The sequence below is a fragment of the Alligator sinensis genome, unplaced genomic scaffold (genome assembly GCF_000455745.1).
Source record: "Alligator sinensis unplaced genomic scaffold, ASM45574v1 scaffold611_2, whole genome shotgun sequence".
Classification (NCBI taxonomy): domain Eukaryota; kingdom Metazoa; phylum Chordata; order Crocodylia; family Alligatoridae; genus Alligator; species Alligator sinensis.
In genome coordinates this window covers 857343-871891 of record NW_005841869.1, presented here as the reverse complement: position 1 = coordinate 871891, position 14549 = coordinate 857343, and the positions used below count along the sequence as shown (strand labels likewise).

The 14549-nt window shown below is 40.9% G+C and overlaps 1 protein-coding gene across 4 annotated transcripts in view; it reads right to left on the bottom strand.

The window, feature by feature from the left end:
- The window catches only part of CAMSAP1 (calmodulin regulated spectrin associated protein 1), a 43260-nt gene extending 28807 nt beyond the window's left edge, over positions 1-14453 (bottom strand). For 2 of the 4 annotated variants that reach the window (XM_025193856.1, XM_025193857.1), the window contains exon 1: positions 13783-13997. In XM_025193856.1, coding sequence (XP_025049641.1) covers positions 13783-13945 — 163 coding nt within the window. In that variant the 5' untranslated portion in view covers positions 13946-13997. Of the gene's footprint in view, positions 1-13782; positions 13998-14094; positions 14180-14337 lie in introns of those variants that run through there. The other 2 variants (XM_025193854.1, XM_025193855.1) reach the window with 2 other exon arrangements.
- Between the last annotated feature and the right edge of the window lie 96 nt (positions 14454-14549).

Sequence of the window (14549 nt, the reverse complement as noted above, 5' to 3'; positions counted from 1 at the left end):
GGGAAAGAGATGTCAAGTTGAAACAGGAACAGTTATCAAGAAAATGTGACATCTCTGATAAAACCTTCAGCTACTTTTAATGTTGCTCATAAAATTGATTTGTCTCCATTTGGTACCTTATTTGCCTTGGCTGTCTGGATAACAAAGACAGCTACTGCTCTTTCAGCATTTATATAAAAGCATATGAAGAAACAGTATTCAATCTGGATTTCTAATAAATGATCCAATCAACATGAAGCAACATGTAAGTTCTACATTTTATATTTTAAGGTCTTCGAAAATGTAAACACGGTATCCCAAGCACAACCACTTTCCCACTTTTCAAATCACAAATGTGGAAGATCTTGGCTTTGTCAGATGCATGGTTTTTTCTCTCCTTTGCTACATACACGGGGAGACAAAGCACCACTGACCAATATTCTGTCCATTTTGTCGATGCAGGTCTACATTGTAGTACAGTATGCTTAAAATTATCGCAGCCATCTCAAGTCCTACCTATATCAAAACTTCTGCCACCAATGGTGACTTCAAGTGGTCATAAAATAGCTGAAAACAAGATAACAGTTCTAATTTATACACGACCTCTGTGCTGTTACTGTGGTAATATAAAACCAATAATTTACATCATTATGTATTTCATTTTAGACAATTTTACCTATAAATCTAATTATCAGATAGGTGCTAATAGTTTTCCATAGCTTGGCAGTAACAATGATAGTCTCTGGCCCCTGTGTTGGTATCCAACTCGATACTTCTTGTAAAGTCCAGCATTTCATGATTTTTAAATGTAGATTTCCTTTCCAGGTTATTTTACTCCCTCTGAAGACTTGTTCATTTTAACCATGTTCATTTTAACAGTGACCATGTTTAACCATGTTCATTTAACAATGACCATGTTCATTTTAACAGTGCATTTTAAATACACCCACAAACGCACACTATGCATTGATAGAATTATTGTAATTTGTTACATGATTTTATTTATTCAGCTTTGCAATTTCTTTTAAATAACTAAATTGCCAAAAAAGTCCTAACAGTAGCATCTATCCCTTTATAGTAAGTTATAAGCTATTCTGAGACAATTTGTTCAGAGCGAATAACATGACATTAAAAAAAAACAACCACTGAAGTATTTGTGCTACAAGTATACAACAGTTCAAACATAACTGCATTTCATATCCACTCCTGAAATAAAAATGTGGTAAACCAGTTCTTCTCAAACTCCAGAGAATTAAGCTCAAATAGTGTTAGCTCTTCTTGTTGCCAATACCTTCCTGACATTAGTTTAACGATTTCCATGGTTTCCACAGGGACATTTCATGAAGAAAGGAAATAGTTAGCCTGTGCCATCAGGAATGGATGGGAGGGAAATGCCATGAAAGTAAATTGTGAATTCATGATGTAAGAGAGTCCTTGCACTAACACACTGGCAGGTGATTTAATAGCATGACTCATGAAAAAGTGGAAAGTATAAATTTCCTTATCAGAGTTCTACCACAGATGGGTATTTAAGAAGTCAAAGGCTAGATAATTCCCACAGTAAAAAGATTCCCATCCAGTTGCACTGCAGCGTTACTACAAATCCTTTTGTTCCCCTTCCTCTCCCTAAATACCTTGAGACGCATTTTTTCAGCAAGTTCCCAAAGACAGCCAACTGTACAGTAATATGTTTTTGATTCAAGCATCTGTCTAACATTCACCCTTTAGTTCACAGTGGGCGCGTCTACATGAGATGCCTTAATGCAGAGGACTGAATGTTCTACTGAGCATCAGAGGGTTGTGGCAAAAACCATGCTAATACATAGTAGAATTAGACTACACACATTAAGTATCACAAAAAAAATATTCACCTTTGTTACTGCGCATTAGCACAGCTATTGTGCCTTTATCTAGTACCTCATATTAGAGTTACTAAATTTAATGTGCAGTAGCAAAGGCGCGTTAATGAACGTGTAGATGCACCCAGTAGAAATTATTTTTATAATTCTATCAGAATTATCACCACTATTTCCCCTTATGCGAGGCTTAATATTCTGCTACATGGACCGCACAAAGAGAGCAAAGGTAAAGGGACAGAGATAATGAAACCCCATCTGCACTATGAAAAATAATCTCTCTCAATATGCTTGCAGGTTAAACGCTTTATGAGAAGTTAATGGATGTAATCATTTAAATTATATTCAGCCCTGTCAATACTGATCAGGCTCGTATTTTAATGCGACTAATTCATAAGTCAATTTAACAATGATTAACAGCTTCTGGAAAAATCTTGCTGTATTTCCTAGTTCTGGGGAAGGAAGAAAACATCAAAACCTACAACAGGTTACATGATTTAACCACTGTGATGCATTACAAACATCAATCCCTTTAACATTTACTAAAATGATTCATGGATGTGAACAACATGATTTAATTCACCCAAGTCCTCCTGATTTTAGGTCCTTTGCCAGTGCCTGCAACCATTTAAAGGATCAGCTAAAAGAAAATCTAAAAATGCTGACTACTTTATTTCTATTGCAACAGCACCTGCAGACTTCACCTAGGCTGGGGTCCTTGTTGTGTCACAAACAGCGCCTCAAATGATTCAAAAGCAAAAATTCAGTTCAGTTGTTGATGGTGCATATGTGTATGCATCAGGTGTCAGCATTCTCATGTGTAGCGCATCAGAAACAGGTTCTACATTTTTAATTTTCAATGTGGCAAGAGAAGAGATAAAGGTCACCAAGACTAAAATGTGATTCTAAATCCACAAAGAATGATAAAGCGCTCCAGATTAAGTACAGTAACTGAAACTACTTTTTATTTCTCTTTGAAACTCATCAGCATCACCACCTGAATGAAGAGTCTACAGATCTGGGAATTTAGGAGGTACCAAATGCAATTTTAAAAAGCAAAAATGAGAACAGACTAGACACTTCTGTTTCTAAATCTATATTTATCCAGCTCCAGTAAAGCTTCTGCAAAGAAGTAAGAGGAGCAGAGTATGAACATGACCCACATCGAAGTCCAACCACAACAGCTACTGCCAAACAAAAAGGCACTGTTCAGCACTGTTCTGCCACTCCCTTGGGACTTTCATTTGGTGTCCAGTATTCAATGGCAAAGGAAGCCAAACAAACTGAACAGAGGAAGAAGCAAGAACACAGAAGTTATCAAAAATCCTGACAAATGTTATGGTGGTGACACAATGACTGCACGTACATATACAGAAATATTAAAATTACTAGAGCAGCGGTTCCCAAACTCTGACAGATTCCGCACCACCAATTTAAAACGATACAACCTTAAGTACCACCAGCAAATTTTTCAGTTCAGCCTTCAGTACCACCAGCAAATTTTTGTCATATAAAGTAATTATAATAAATTTGTTAATGCGTACCACTGACAGGTTGTCTGCGTACCACCGGTGGTACCCATACCACACATTGGGAACTGCTGTACTACAGAAAAAGAAAAGCACGGTCTCCAGCCCAAAGAGTTCACAAACCTACCAAGATTAGCTAGAAGAGGGCTGTCCAGCTGGTGGCTTGCAGGGTGCATACAGCCTGTAAACGGCTAACATGAAGCCCCTGGGCTCCTGCCTAGCTGCCACTTCCTTCAGTACGACTGATGCAGTAGCAACTGGGGATCTCTAAGCTTCCCCTCCCTCTACAGCTTCTACTACCTGCCCTCACTCCTGTGGGCAGGGCAGCACAGTGGGAGGGGGCTGGGATGCCTGTACTGTGCTGGACTACTCATGTTGTGTGCGTGGCAGGATGGATCTGGGGTGCCCAGGCTGTATGCAGCGGCAGGAGGGGGCTGCCTCTGTGGTGCGTGCAACAAGGAAGCTGGTGTGCCCATGCTGCGCACAGTGGGGGAAGCCAGGTTGCCTGCACTGAACTAGCAGGTGTCATATATTATAACAACTACTCTAGTTATTTATTCCAACTTCCACAGGCTGCAGGACTTCCTTACACTAATTCCTGATTGAAGAAATCATGCTATAGTTCAAACAAGACTGGATGCTATTCTAAATATTCAGTGATGGAGAATCCTTGCTAAATGGTTCCAATGGTGGATTACATTCACCGTAAAAAAATGTCCACCTGATTTCTAATTTAAGTTTCCAGCTATTAGATCTTAAAATATCTTTGTTTTCTAGATTACCTGGCCATCTATGATCAAAAGTTCAGTCCCGATGTGGCAGTTTGCAGACTTGTCACCTCGTGTAATGAGGGCAACGGTGTACTGAGGGCTTGGGAAAAAAAGGCTGATTATCATCTAAGTTTGGGACAACGCCTGCTAGCTGGGATGAAAAGCATCTTCCTGAGCAGGGCCTCTACCACACAGGTGTGGCTCCCTGCAAGTTCCAACAGCTTATCATAAAAGAGTCATGTGCTCTATTTGATTGTAACAATGTCAATTTTATATTTGAAGAATACAGGGTATACTCTAACTTTTGGGTCTGCATCCCTTCCCTACCTATATATGAATCAGGTTTTCTTTTCAACCAAATTATGATGATGCATCTTTGCTAGCATGACTGTCAGATTCTCTTGCTGCTTTTCCTCCCCCATTCCTCTCCCCTTATGTTATTTTTGACTCCTTTCCTTTATATTGCCTTCTCTCCTCCCTACATCTTCTCTTCTTTCTCCCTCCTTTCAAAACACACACACTCAATATCCACTGCTTCTCTTCTACGATAACCATCTCTCACATTCCTCTTCATTTTCTCCCCCGCCCACGACTTCAGATAATCTTGATGAAATAAAAAGCAGAACTTGATGCTTCCTTTAAAATACCTTCTTGCAGCCCTGATGCTTGCCTCTTTGGCCCTTGACAAAAAGCGTTTTTAAAAACCCTCAAAAAACGCAGCAGCAATATCTGAGCCACTCAGCCCTCTACTTCCTCCCTCTCCTCAAGAAACAGGTTGGTTGCTCTTTGCCACCCCAATGTCAGCACACTGCAAAGCAAAATTTCCCATTGCCTTGAGTAAAGTATGACTGCCAAGTTATGTAAAACAGGCTTTTACACAAAGAAGTATTTAGCAAGATTATCTTATATAAGGACTGCTTGAGAAGTTGGGCAGTACAGAAAAAGCTATTCTGAAATGAATACTTCCTTTGGTTAAGAGACAAAGAATAGTGAAATAGTTTCAAAATTGCATGCAACCAAAAATCATGAATGGGTTTGGACTGTCTAGTCAGAATTAACCTCTCAGAAAAGGCAGTTTGGGGAGTTACGTGAAGTTCACACGCTGACAGTAATTAACAGCTGGGAGTAAACTTGGTGAATCCTCAAGAACATTAAAATTAGGATTCAGTTCTGCAACTTGTCCAGTGGGGACACTCCCACTGACTTCAACAGGAATGAACCCACAGGACTCGACAGCAATGTGTCTTAGTCAGCTACATTTTTCCCCTCCAAGTGTCTATGCTCGCTATGCATCTCTCCGTAATGCCACTCTAAGATTTTTAGTGGCCCTTTTTTAGGGAAAAAGTTAAAAGCTAACAGAAAGCCTGCCCCAATCTAAAATGGGCAGCAGGGTAAACAGTTGAAACAAAAATATTGCTGTATGTTAGTCTAAACAATTAGCACATGGGTAAATGTAGGAAAAATTCAATATGCAGGTCAAACACTAGAAAAAATGGTATATTTATTGCTCTTTTCTAATCTTTCCAGATTCATTCCACAAATGTTTGTCCAAACTGGTTTTCTTGAGGGTTTTTTTAATGTAATAGTTATCAATAACCCAGAAGAAAGGTGGGGAAATGTCCTATTAATGAGAAGGCCGGGAATTACAATGTTGAAACATTATGAACTATCACAGTTTTAAGAAATAAACAGGAGCATACCACACTAAGCATCATTAATTCCAAAGAGACTTGAGGTCGCTCCCACTGAAGTCAGTGGGATTTTTAGGGCCAATTTCAGTAGGAAGCAGACTGGAGGCGCAGTGACGCTCTTAAGTTTTCTACCATTTTACAGGACTTGTTTGGCAACTATGATCGTTAAGACTGTATTACAACTTCTACTGTGACATTTGTAATACAGAGTTCTCCAGTTTGACTCAAACCAAAAAAATCCTCAGTTCTGCACTGCCTATTTCTGAGTGCTGACAATTGTCATAACTCTGAATGCTCAATATTTGTAACAATATGAACTAGTGTTTAACGTAGACTGACTTCATACTGTTCTTGTACGTTTTACTCAACTATCTCCATATGAGGGGGAACCTGTAACAGCTAAGGTGATTCAAAAAGACAGAAGAGAGGGAAGGAAGAAGACAAAAAATGTGATTTAGAAAGGATTCTGTAAAGTTTACAGACATACATTTAGGAAGGCTTGCATACTTTCCTTGTTTCACTACTGCATGTAATGTATTTGGTCCCAATCTTGTGGCAACAAAAGCCTTACTGAAACACAAAACTATCACAGAATTTAGGTTGTTCCTTAGTCTTGCTGGCTACCTCATCCAGAAAATATCACTTTTAGGGTAGAAGCCATGCTGATAGATAATCTATCAAATCTATCTTTCACATCTATATTGCCAATTATTTTCATATATACTAGGCAGACCAATACAGCCAGAGCACTTTTTCTCTCACCCCATCCCCTCAAAATATGTAGAGATTTGAAAGTCTTTGTGCCCTCCAAAAGGTGGGTCAAGGCTAAAAGGCAGAATTGAACAAGTAATCAACGTAGTTAGCCAGCTGGTACGGTGATAAGTGACACACGGGTGAAGAATTTTAGAATTTAAGATACTTTCTATACTATAGCATTCCTCTGCCCATCAGCAGCAATTTTCATATGACATACACATTTACCAAGACTCCCCACTGCAATGCTCTTCCTGAAAAAGGCTGCTTCAGTACTTGCTAACATTATCTCTAAACACAGTATTCAAGCACAGCGTGGTTTGGTTCATCCTTTCCAAGTATCCCTACACATATGATCTTTTTTAAGGCTGAAAGCCATTTGGACTTCTCTGAAAAGCACAAACATTAAATCCAAGCTACAGCTATAAAACCCTAAGCTACAGCTATAAAAATTCTTGCTTGAACTCATGTACATAACAAACCTGTATCAATGCAAAACTAAAATAAATATTTAGTAGTCTTTTGTTTAAAAGAAAGTCTATATGCTATCACAGTAAGTCCACAAGGAAACTGTCACGTCTCAAGAAACAAGTATAAGATCTTGCAGAAAATCTTTTGGTTTGGATGCTAAAACTATTCAGTAAATCCTCCGAACATTTTGGTGATGAGGTTTTGTCAGCACTAGCTTCACAACTAGTGTTTGTAGTTAAGTAGAGGTGTTCAGAAAACTTTTATCCTCAAAATTTTCCACAATATTTTCTTCAAAAGATTTGCAGAGTAGTTACGTGCAATCTCAGCAATCAAATCTGAGGACAGCTAAGGAATCTGTGTTATCTGGCATGCTCTACGTTTTCTGTCATAGACACTATTTTGTCTAACAACGCACTACACTGCATTAAAACTAAGGGGGGACTGGATCTCCTTCACACAATGATTTTATGTAAATCTCATAAAATGCTCCCTACCTGCAAAACTACATTCGCCAACTGCTAAACAATCCACAATCCTACCTACAAGGAAAATGTCCCTATCCTTGGTATTTCCTAAGCTTGTGCCAGATAAATGGAGAGATAAAATAAGATAATGCTCTATTTTAACATTCAAGTCTGAGAAGCACAGAATCTTAAGTGCTCTTGTTTCAATGTCTATCAGAGATCCCTCACCTATTTTCATACAAGAGGAAACGCTTCAAATTAAATTGGTATAATTTCTGATGAGAAAAGTAGTTTATTCGAGTCCCTCACTTGTTAGGCAATGCTGTTTTCTCCAAAACTGAGCAGTACTAAAGTGTAAATAAATTTTAATATGACTTAAGTTACTCGAGTGCTTTTAAAAAACTTCAAATTCAACAGCAGTCTGATATTAAAATCTTCCAAGACTCTTCCCTCCACCCAGCTGAAGATAAAAAAAAGTCTCTCTTTACCACTTCACATACAAAAAAAAAAAAAAAAAAAAAAAATCAATGCCAGGGTGGTTACCTGGATACCAGCTAAAAATGCAGCAGTTTGAACAGTCTGACTTGTTATCTGAAGTACAGAAGTAGATACCAGCAAAATGTTGTTTGAGCTGTGGTAGCATAAAAAAACCAACTCTGTACAGAAACAAAAACCAGAGCAAAACTCTGTCTGAACTAACATTCTTAATTAATTCGTTTGCAGAGAATCATTCAAGTAGATGCTGTATTGATGTGTGTCACAACCCAAAGTTGTGAGTTTTTGTTTGTGTGCTTCGGCACTGCTAAATTATGTTCCCGTTAAATTGCAGCTTCTTTTTGCACGGTGGAGTTCTCTGCTGCAGAGGAGAACTCCGGGCAAGGGAGAATTTTCCCGCCAAATCTGTAGCTTTCTTTGCATGGTGCATTTCTTTTGCATCTCAGAGATGCACGGTGCAAAGGAGTTCCCGCCATTTGTATTTTAATTCGAGCCCCATTATTGGCTTGTGTTAAATTATGCACACGTGGCGGCTAGCAATTGCCTTGCTAGCCATATAAAGAGCTTGGGTAGTTTCCGCCCAAGTTGGAGAGAAAGCAACTGGAGTCCGAGAGGGAGAGCGTGAAGATCTCTAAGTGCTGCAGATCCTTACGAACCCAACGCATTTCTTAAGAAGGCAACAGAGGTCTAAACAGCCTCTGGCCTCTCCCCGTCGCCGAGCGCAATCCTAGACGTATCCCTATCCTATACACTCAAGATCCGAACCCACGGAGCCTTAACCACTCCGGGGCCAGAGCCGAACCAAACCCACGGAGCTTCGACAACTCCGTGGGAAAGAAACTGCCGAACCCGCGGAGCCTTAACAACTCTGGGGCCCTAGAACCGAGTTTGTCGTAGTCCTCCAACGAGGATTTAAGCAGAACTGTACCTGGGAAACTGTCCAGCCTACACCGCGACCATCTTGGGTGTAAGTAAATAATCTCTGAATCAACCACTACGCGTCTGTGACTAATTCTAGCCCGTGCGTGCCTTGCCGCCGCACGGTCCCTTCCGACCCCGCGTGCCCGGGCTGCTGGCCACAGCCCGCGTGCGCAAAGACGGGTCCGCATATCGCTCCCGGCTCGCACATGGCGACATGGACGGGATCAGGAGGCGGCCGCACAATATGCTTTCAGGTATGTTAAAATGTGACAGAAAATTAATTATATACCCTCCAATTAAGGCTTTGTCCACCTAATGGTCTGAAACCATTTCAGCTTGGTTTCCAGACCAATTAGAGATGTTCTTATTCTAATAATCATGTTACAGATACTTGCTTTTCGTATCCTATATTAGTGTATGAGAAGAAAAAAACTGCCTGTAGTCAGGGAGACAACAATTGTTACCAGAATTTCAAGTGAGGTGGATAGGACAATCATCTAGTCCTATTGTCAAAACAAAATAAAAATGAAAAATTGCAGCGTTTGTTGTTCAAGCTAAAAACCTGAACCCCACAATTGTGGCAGACATAGAATAAATAAAATAATGATCATGGAATTCCTCTCTCCCAAAGGAAGAAAAGAGAACACATCTGAAATCTAATAATCTAGTGGACGTGGCATGGGCTGAGAAGCAGAAATTTCATTCCATCTTTGACAGACTAGTAGCAACACTTTCCTCTATATAACGAGTAATATGTTTCGCGCAGGTATCACAACTGCCCTACAGACAGGAAAGCAAAGGCTTGCGAGTGACCCTCACCAAGACACGGAACAGCAGGCAACTTTCAAAACCAAGTTAAGAATCCAGATCTAACTCCCAGCTTTATGCACAATCCATTCGACTGCAATACGTGCAGCCAAGTCCCTTTATTGCTCTGCTCTCCCACCTGACAGAGGCAACAGTATTTGCTTTAGTCCAGGTATTGAAAGACACACTTGTTCAGAGTACATGTAAACTTTCATAGATGAGACCCTTTGTACTTTTCTGCATTCTTAACTTCTGCTTAAAGAATTAAGAATCTGAATCTCAACTGCAATTAAAACAATTTTCCAAAATGTAAACTGGCAGGGTATTGTCTTCCTTAAATCTGCAGAAAGCTGAAATGCCTCTGTGACTGCTCACTGCTTCTCCAAGAGGCAAGAGAATGAAAACTGACCAGTTTTGTCAGTTTTACTGTCATTCAGAGCCCTAAAGGGAAAACCGAAAGATCAGACCCATTTTGTCCTACTGCTGGGCAAAGCAACAATTGTGACTTTTCCATATGTGGTCCTCTTATTATTACTATTTGGAAACACGGCTCATTCTACTACCCTGGAACAGCAGTACTCTTGTCAGTCATCTGTCAGCTTCCACTAAAACCTCTCACTGCTTATAAAGGTTTTAGGTAAGATTTTCAGAAGGGCCTAAATAACTAAGAAACTTGAATCCCACTAAGAGTCGACAAAATATGTTCTCCTAGGCTCTGAAAGCATGATTTTCAAAATGCTTCTCACCAGAACCCTTTCCTGCTTAAATTGCATGATTTATTGATAAAAAAGGGACTCAAACCAAATAAACTCCATCCTGGATCCAGTGCATTATGCCTAGACAAGATTTCCTTTAGGGTTGCTGAAAGAAGGCTTCTCGTCGTTCATTCTTGTGAACAGTGTACTCTGCTTAAGTGCAAGGCCCTGGGCCTGAAAAATCTATTCACTTACCCAAACTCAAGGTAGACAACACTCGGTAACTAAAAAAACAGCCTGTACTAAACTTTCCACACCTCATTAAGGTTTCTTAGCTTGTTTCTCAGAGACCCAAATGCCTCTAAAAGCACCCTGGGAACTAACAGGACCTCATCTTGGCAAAGGCTGCTATAGAGCAGAGGTTCCCAACCTGTGGGCCATGGCCCAGTACTGGGCCGCAAAAGGCTGGCTGCCGGACAGGAAGTCTGGGAGGGACTGGCATACTGCGGACCGGCAGTATACCCTTTTTTATACTGACTACTCGGTATAAAAAAGGGTTGGCTGCCGGTCCGCAGTATGCCAGTCACTTCTGTCCGGTCTGCAGTATGCTGGTCTGCAGTTTGCCGGTCGGGATCTAAAAAGGTTGGGAACCACTGCTCTAGAGGCCTTGAAACTGAAGGCTCCTTGTCACTTTTACCAAACAGGTACCTGCAATGGTAGAACAAGTTACCAAGCAGAAAGGGAGCTCAGGGAGTTCTTATGAACTCAAGCACTTTAGGCACTTAAATGATATGGAAATGACCAGTTGGTTTTGGGGGTTTTTTTTACAGTACAACAGACATAAAATGGGAACCAACGTTGTACTATAAAGTTAAACAACACAGGTGCCCAATGGCTAAGTACATAAGAAGAGTACAGAGTAGTTTATCTGAAGCACCATGCCCACTCCCTGACTTCTTGCAGAGGGAAGGAAAAATGGGTAAACATTTCCCTCCACCATACCATTTCATGCTCTATTCCCAAATTTCTGCTGGGCAGTTATTACGGGATCCAGCTGAGGATATGTACTGTCAGAGCAGAGCTAGCAAGGCAGCAACCATGCACATAAGTCAAACTCCTATCTCTACAGAAAGGAAGGTTCGCTCCTTATCCATCATTTCAGATGCAGGGTACTGGAGGAAGGGAATTTGGCTGCCCAAACTCTCCCCTCCAGGACAGTGGACAGAGCTAAGTAAACTCAAGGAGAAGTGCATCTTTAAATTATCCATCCCTTTCCCCAGGAAAGACTTCAATGCCAAAGCAAATTATCTGTCATGGCCCAATTTCTTTTATGAAACGAAAATAAACCACTATTTTTGGTAAACACAGAAAGCTTAGCTAAAATGAGAAACAATTTAAACACATACCATACAATACATCAGGATTTAACCAGAATTAACATGGGCACAATCACTACTGGAGTCCTAGCTAAGTTCTTAGTCCTACCCTATTCCTAGTCCTATTGTACCCAATCATCAGTAACAATGAGAGACACTGGGAATATAATGCTCCTGCTGGCATTTAATTCTGTTATTTACATGTGAGCCAAGCCATCCAAAACAAGAGAGTGCAAAAACTGCCTGCTGCAACAGGAGACTTTGCTACACAACATATCCCAACATTCCCATCAACAGTAAAGCTATATTAATGTTAACCAATAATAAACGGTAATAATAATAATAATGGTATTTTTACTAAGTTTTAGGCCAATTAACGATATTATTAAAGTTAGCTCTCCCAACTATGCGTACCACAAATCTGTCCAACTGATGAAGGGTAAAAGCATGCCAGCAAATCCCTGAGCTTATGGGGAACCTCACTGAGGTCAATGTGAAAGCAAAGGCAAGACAATCACTTCCTCTACCCAAACTCTGGTGCAGAATTAGAGCCCTCTTTTGAAGCAAAGCCAAAATATAAATAAGGAACCTACACAACTTAAAAAACACACTTTATTTCCACTCACTAAAAAGGCCCTAATTAAACATTATAAACTATTCTAGTTGTTGAAATGTATTCATACAGGAAAACACCCATTTATTCTTCATGACTATCCAGTTATCAGTGACAGCAACAGTCAACATTTATATTATGTTAACACCCCAGAGTCCAATCATTTTTTTTTTTTTTAATACAAAGCCTCTCCCTGCTGTTATTTTGCCCTTTACACCTCACATAAATGAAATACCTTACCTTTACACCCAGGATAAAAAGGAAAAATTACATGCAGGTTACAACACCAAAAGTCCTCTTTCTACTTTTTGTGGATACTATCCACAGGCAGATAAGAGAAATTACTGGCAGTACCGGATATACTTATTAAATACCCCAGCTGAAACAGTCTAAAATATTTATCTGCAGGAATGGATTGCTCTGCTCAGCCCTGTCACAAAGTAAGCTAGTGTTAATCCACTAAGCATATTAGAATTTGGCAAATTAGAGTTAGATTAACAGGGTTATCTAATTTTCCAAAACAGAAGCACATTTTTATTGCACTTTATTGGTTAAACAGAAATAAGTATTCAATCATGTTGGATATGTAGTCTAGCTATAGACACTCAAAAGGCAGCAAGCAACAATAACTGAAAACAGATCCACTGCAATGTAAAAATAAATAAATAAATAAAATGCAGATGCCTGTGAAAACACTGCAAAAGTGCCTCAATATTCTCCTCCCCCATCAAAAAAAACCCTATTTGTATGGTAATGCTTTCTGACAAAAGACAGTTTACAAAAGAACCCCTTTCTTTTATATCCTACCTCCACTTCTGTATTTTAGCATACAGATAAATACAGCTGTAATTCATTAATAGATTTTCTTACTTTGAAAAATAAACTGTAGGCTGACTATTACTACCAAGCTCACAAACCACAGTATTTTATTTTAAATTCAAACTAATGAGATATACCAGAAGCTAGCACATCAGAAACCTGCCAAGATGACTAGACAAGGAATCACAGAGGCCTACACAGGCCCCAGGTTTTCAAGTGGCAACACAACAGATGTGTGGGGCAGAATCTTCTTCACTAAAGACATCAGGATACTAGATCTTTAGAAGTACGCATCAGTCACAATTATCATCTGTGTTGTTCACAATGAGGTTGCCTCATACACCTATTTATTCAGATTCTTTGCTTTATTCCTGTCAGAAACACTAGGCAGCACCAGACTCTGACCAGGGAACAGGTTTGACACATTACTTCTATTTAAAACAAAGGTGATTTCAGCCTAATTTAATTACGTCTGGGATAGCAGGGGAGACAGAAAAGGCAAGAATAGAAACAAGAACAATTGCGGGCGGAAAAGGATCTTACCTATTCCATAGGCTTTAGCACAGATCCATTGTAGATTAGCAGCTATTTTGGCTCTGGAGGAATCGTAGAGCTCCGAAGGGACGATCTCCACGGCACTATCTGTCAGGGCATCCATTTTTCTGCGGGTGCTCTCTCCACCGGCACAAACCTCCACGTCCACCATCTGAAACAACACACAAAAGATAGCAGGCCCTGCCGCGCACGGGCGACGGCTCCCCCTCCCCCCACACCGTCTCACAAAATAAATAAAATAAACGGCATCATCCCGGGAAGACGAGCGGCCTGCAGAGCTCCCGCGCCCCAGGGGCGCACCTGCCAGCACAGCCTGCCCAGACCGCGACGGGGAAAGCCTCGGAGGCCTGCCGCGCTCCGCTGCAACGCCGGCCGGCAACGTGCGTGCAGTGTCGATCCCCCACCCCGTCTTTACACCCCCGATTTCGGGAGAAAGCGAACTGCTCTGGCGGTGGGGGCAGGAAATAAATAAACGAAGGGAGGTGGGGAAGGAAAGGGGGGGTGGGGGGAAGAGACAAGCCCTCCCTGCAAACAGAGCTGTACCCTTCATCCTCAGCTGGCTGCGAGCCCGAACAATGTGGGCAGGTACCAGGGGGCTGCACCCACCTCTTGCTGGGCAGGGGCTAGGCACACCCCCAGATCCCCTCAAGACCCCCCAGATCCCACCCAAGATCCCCCCGATCCCAAGGCTCCCCTATTCACCCTCAAGACCCCCCTAGATCCCCCCCACACCCCCATTCCCCTCCCAGATCCCC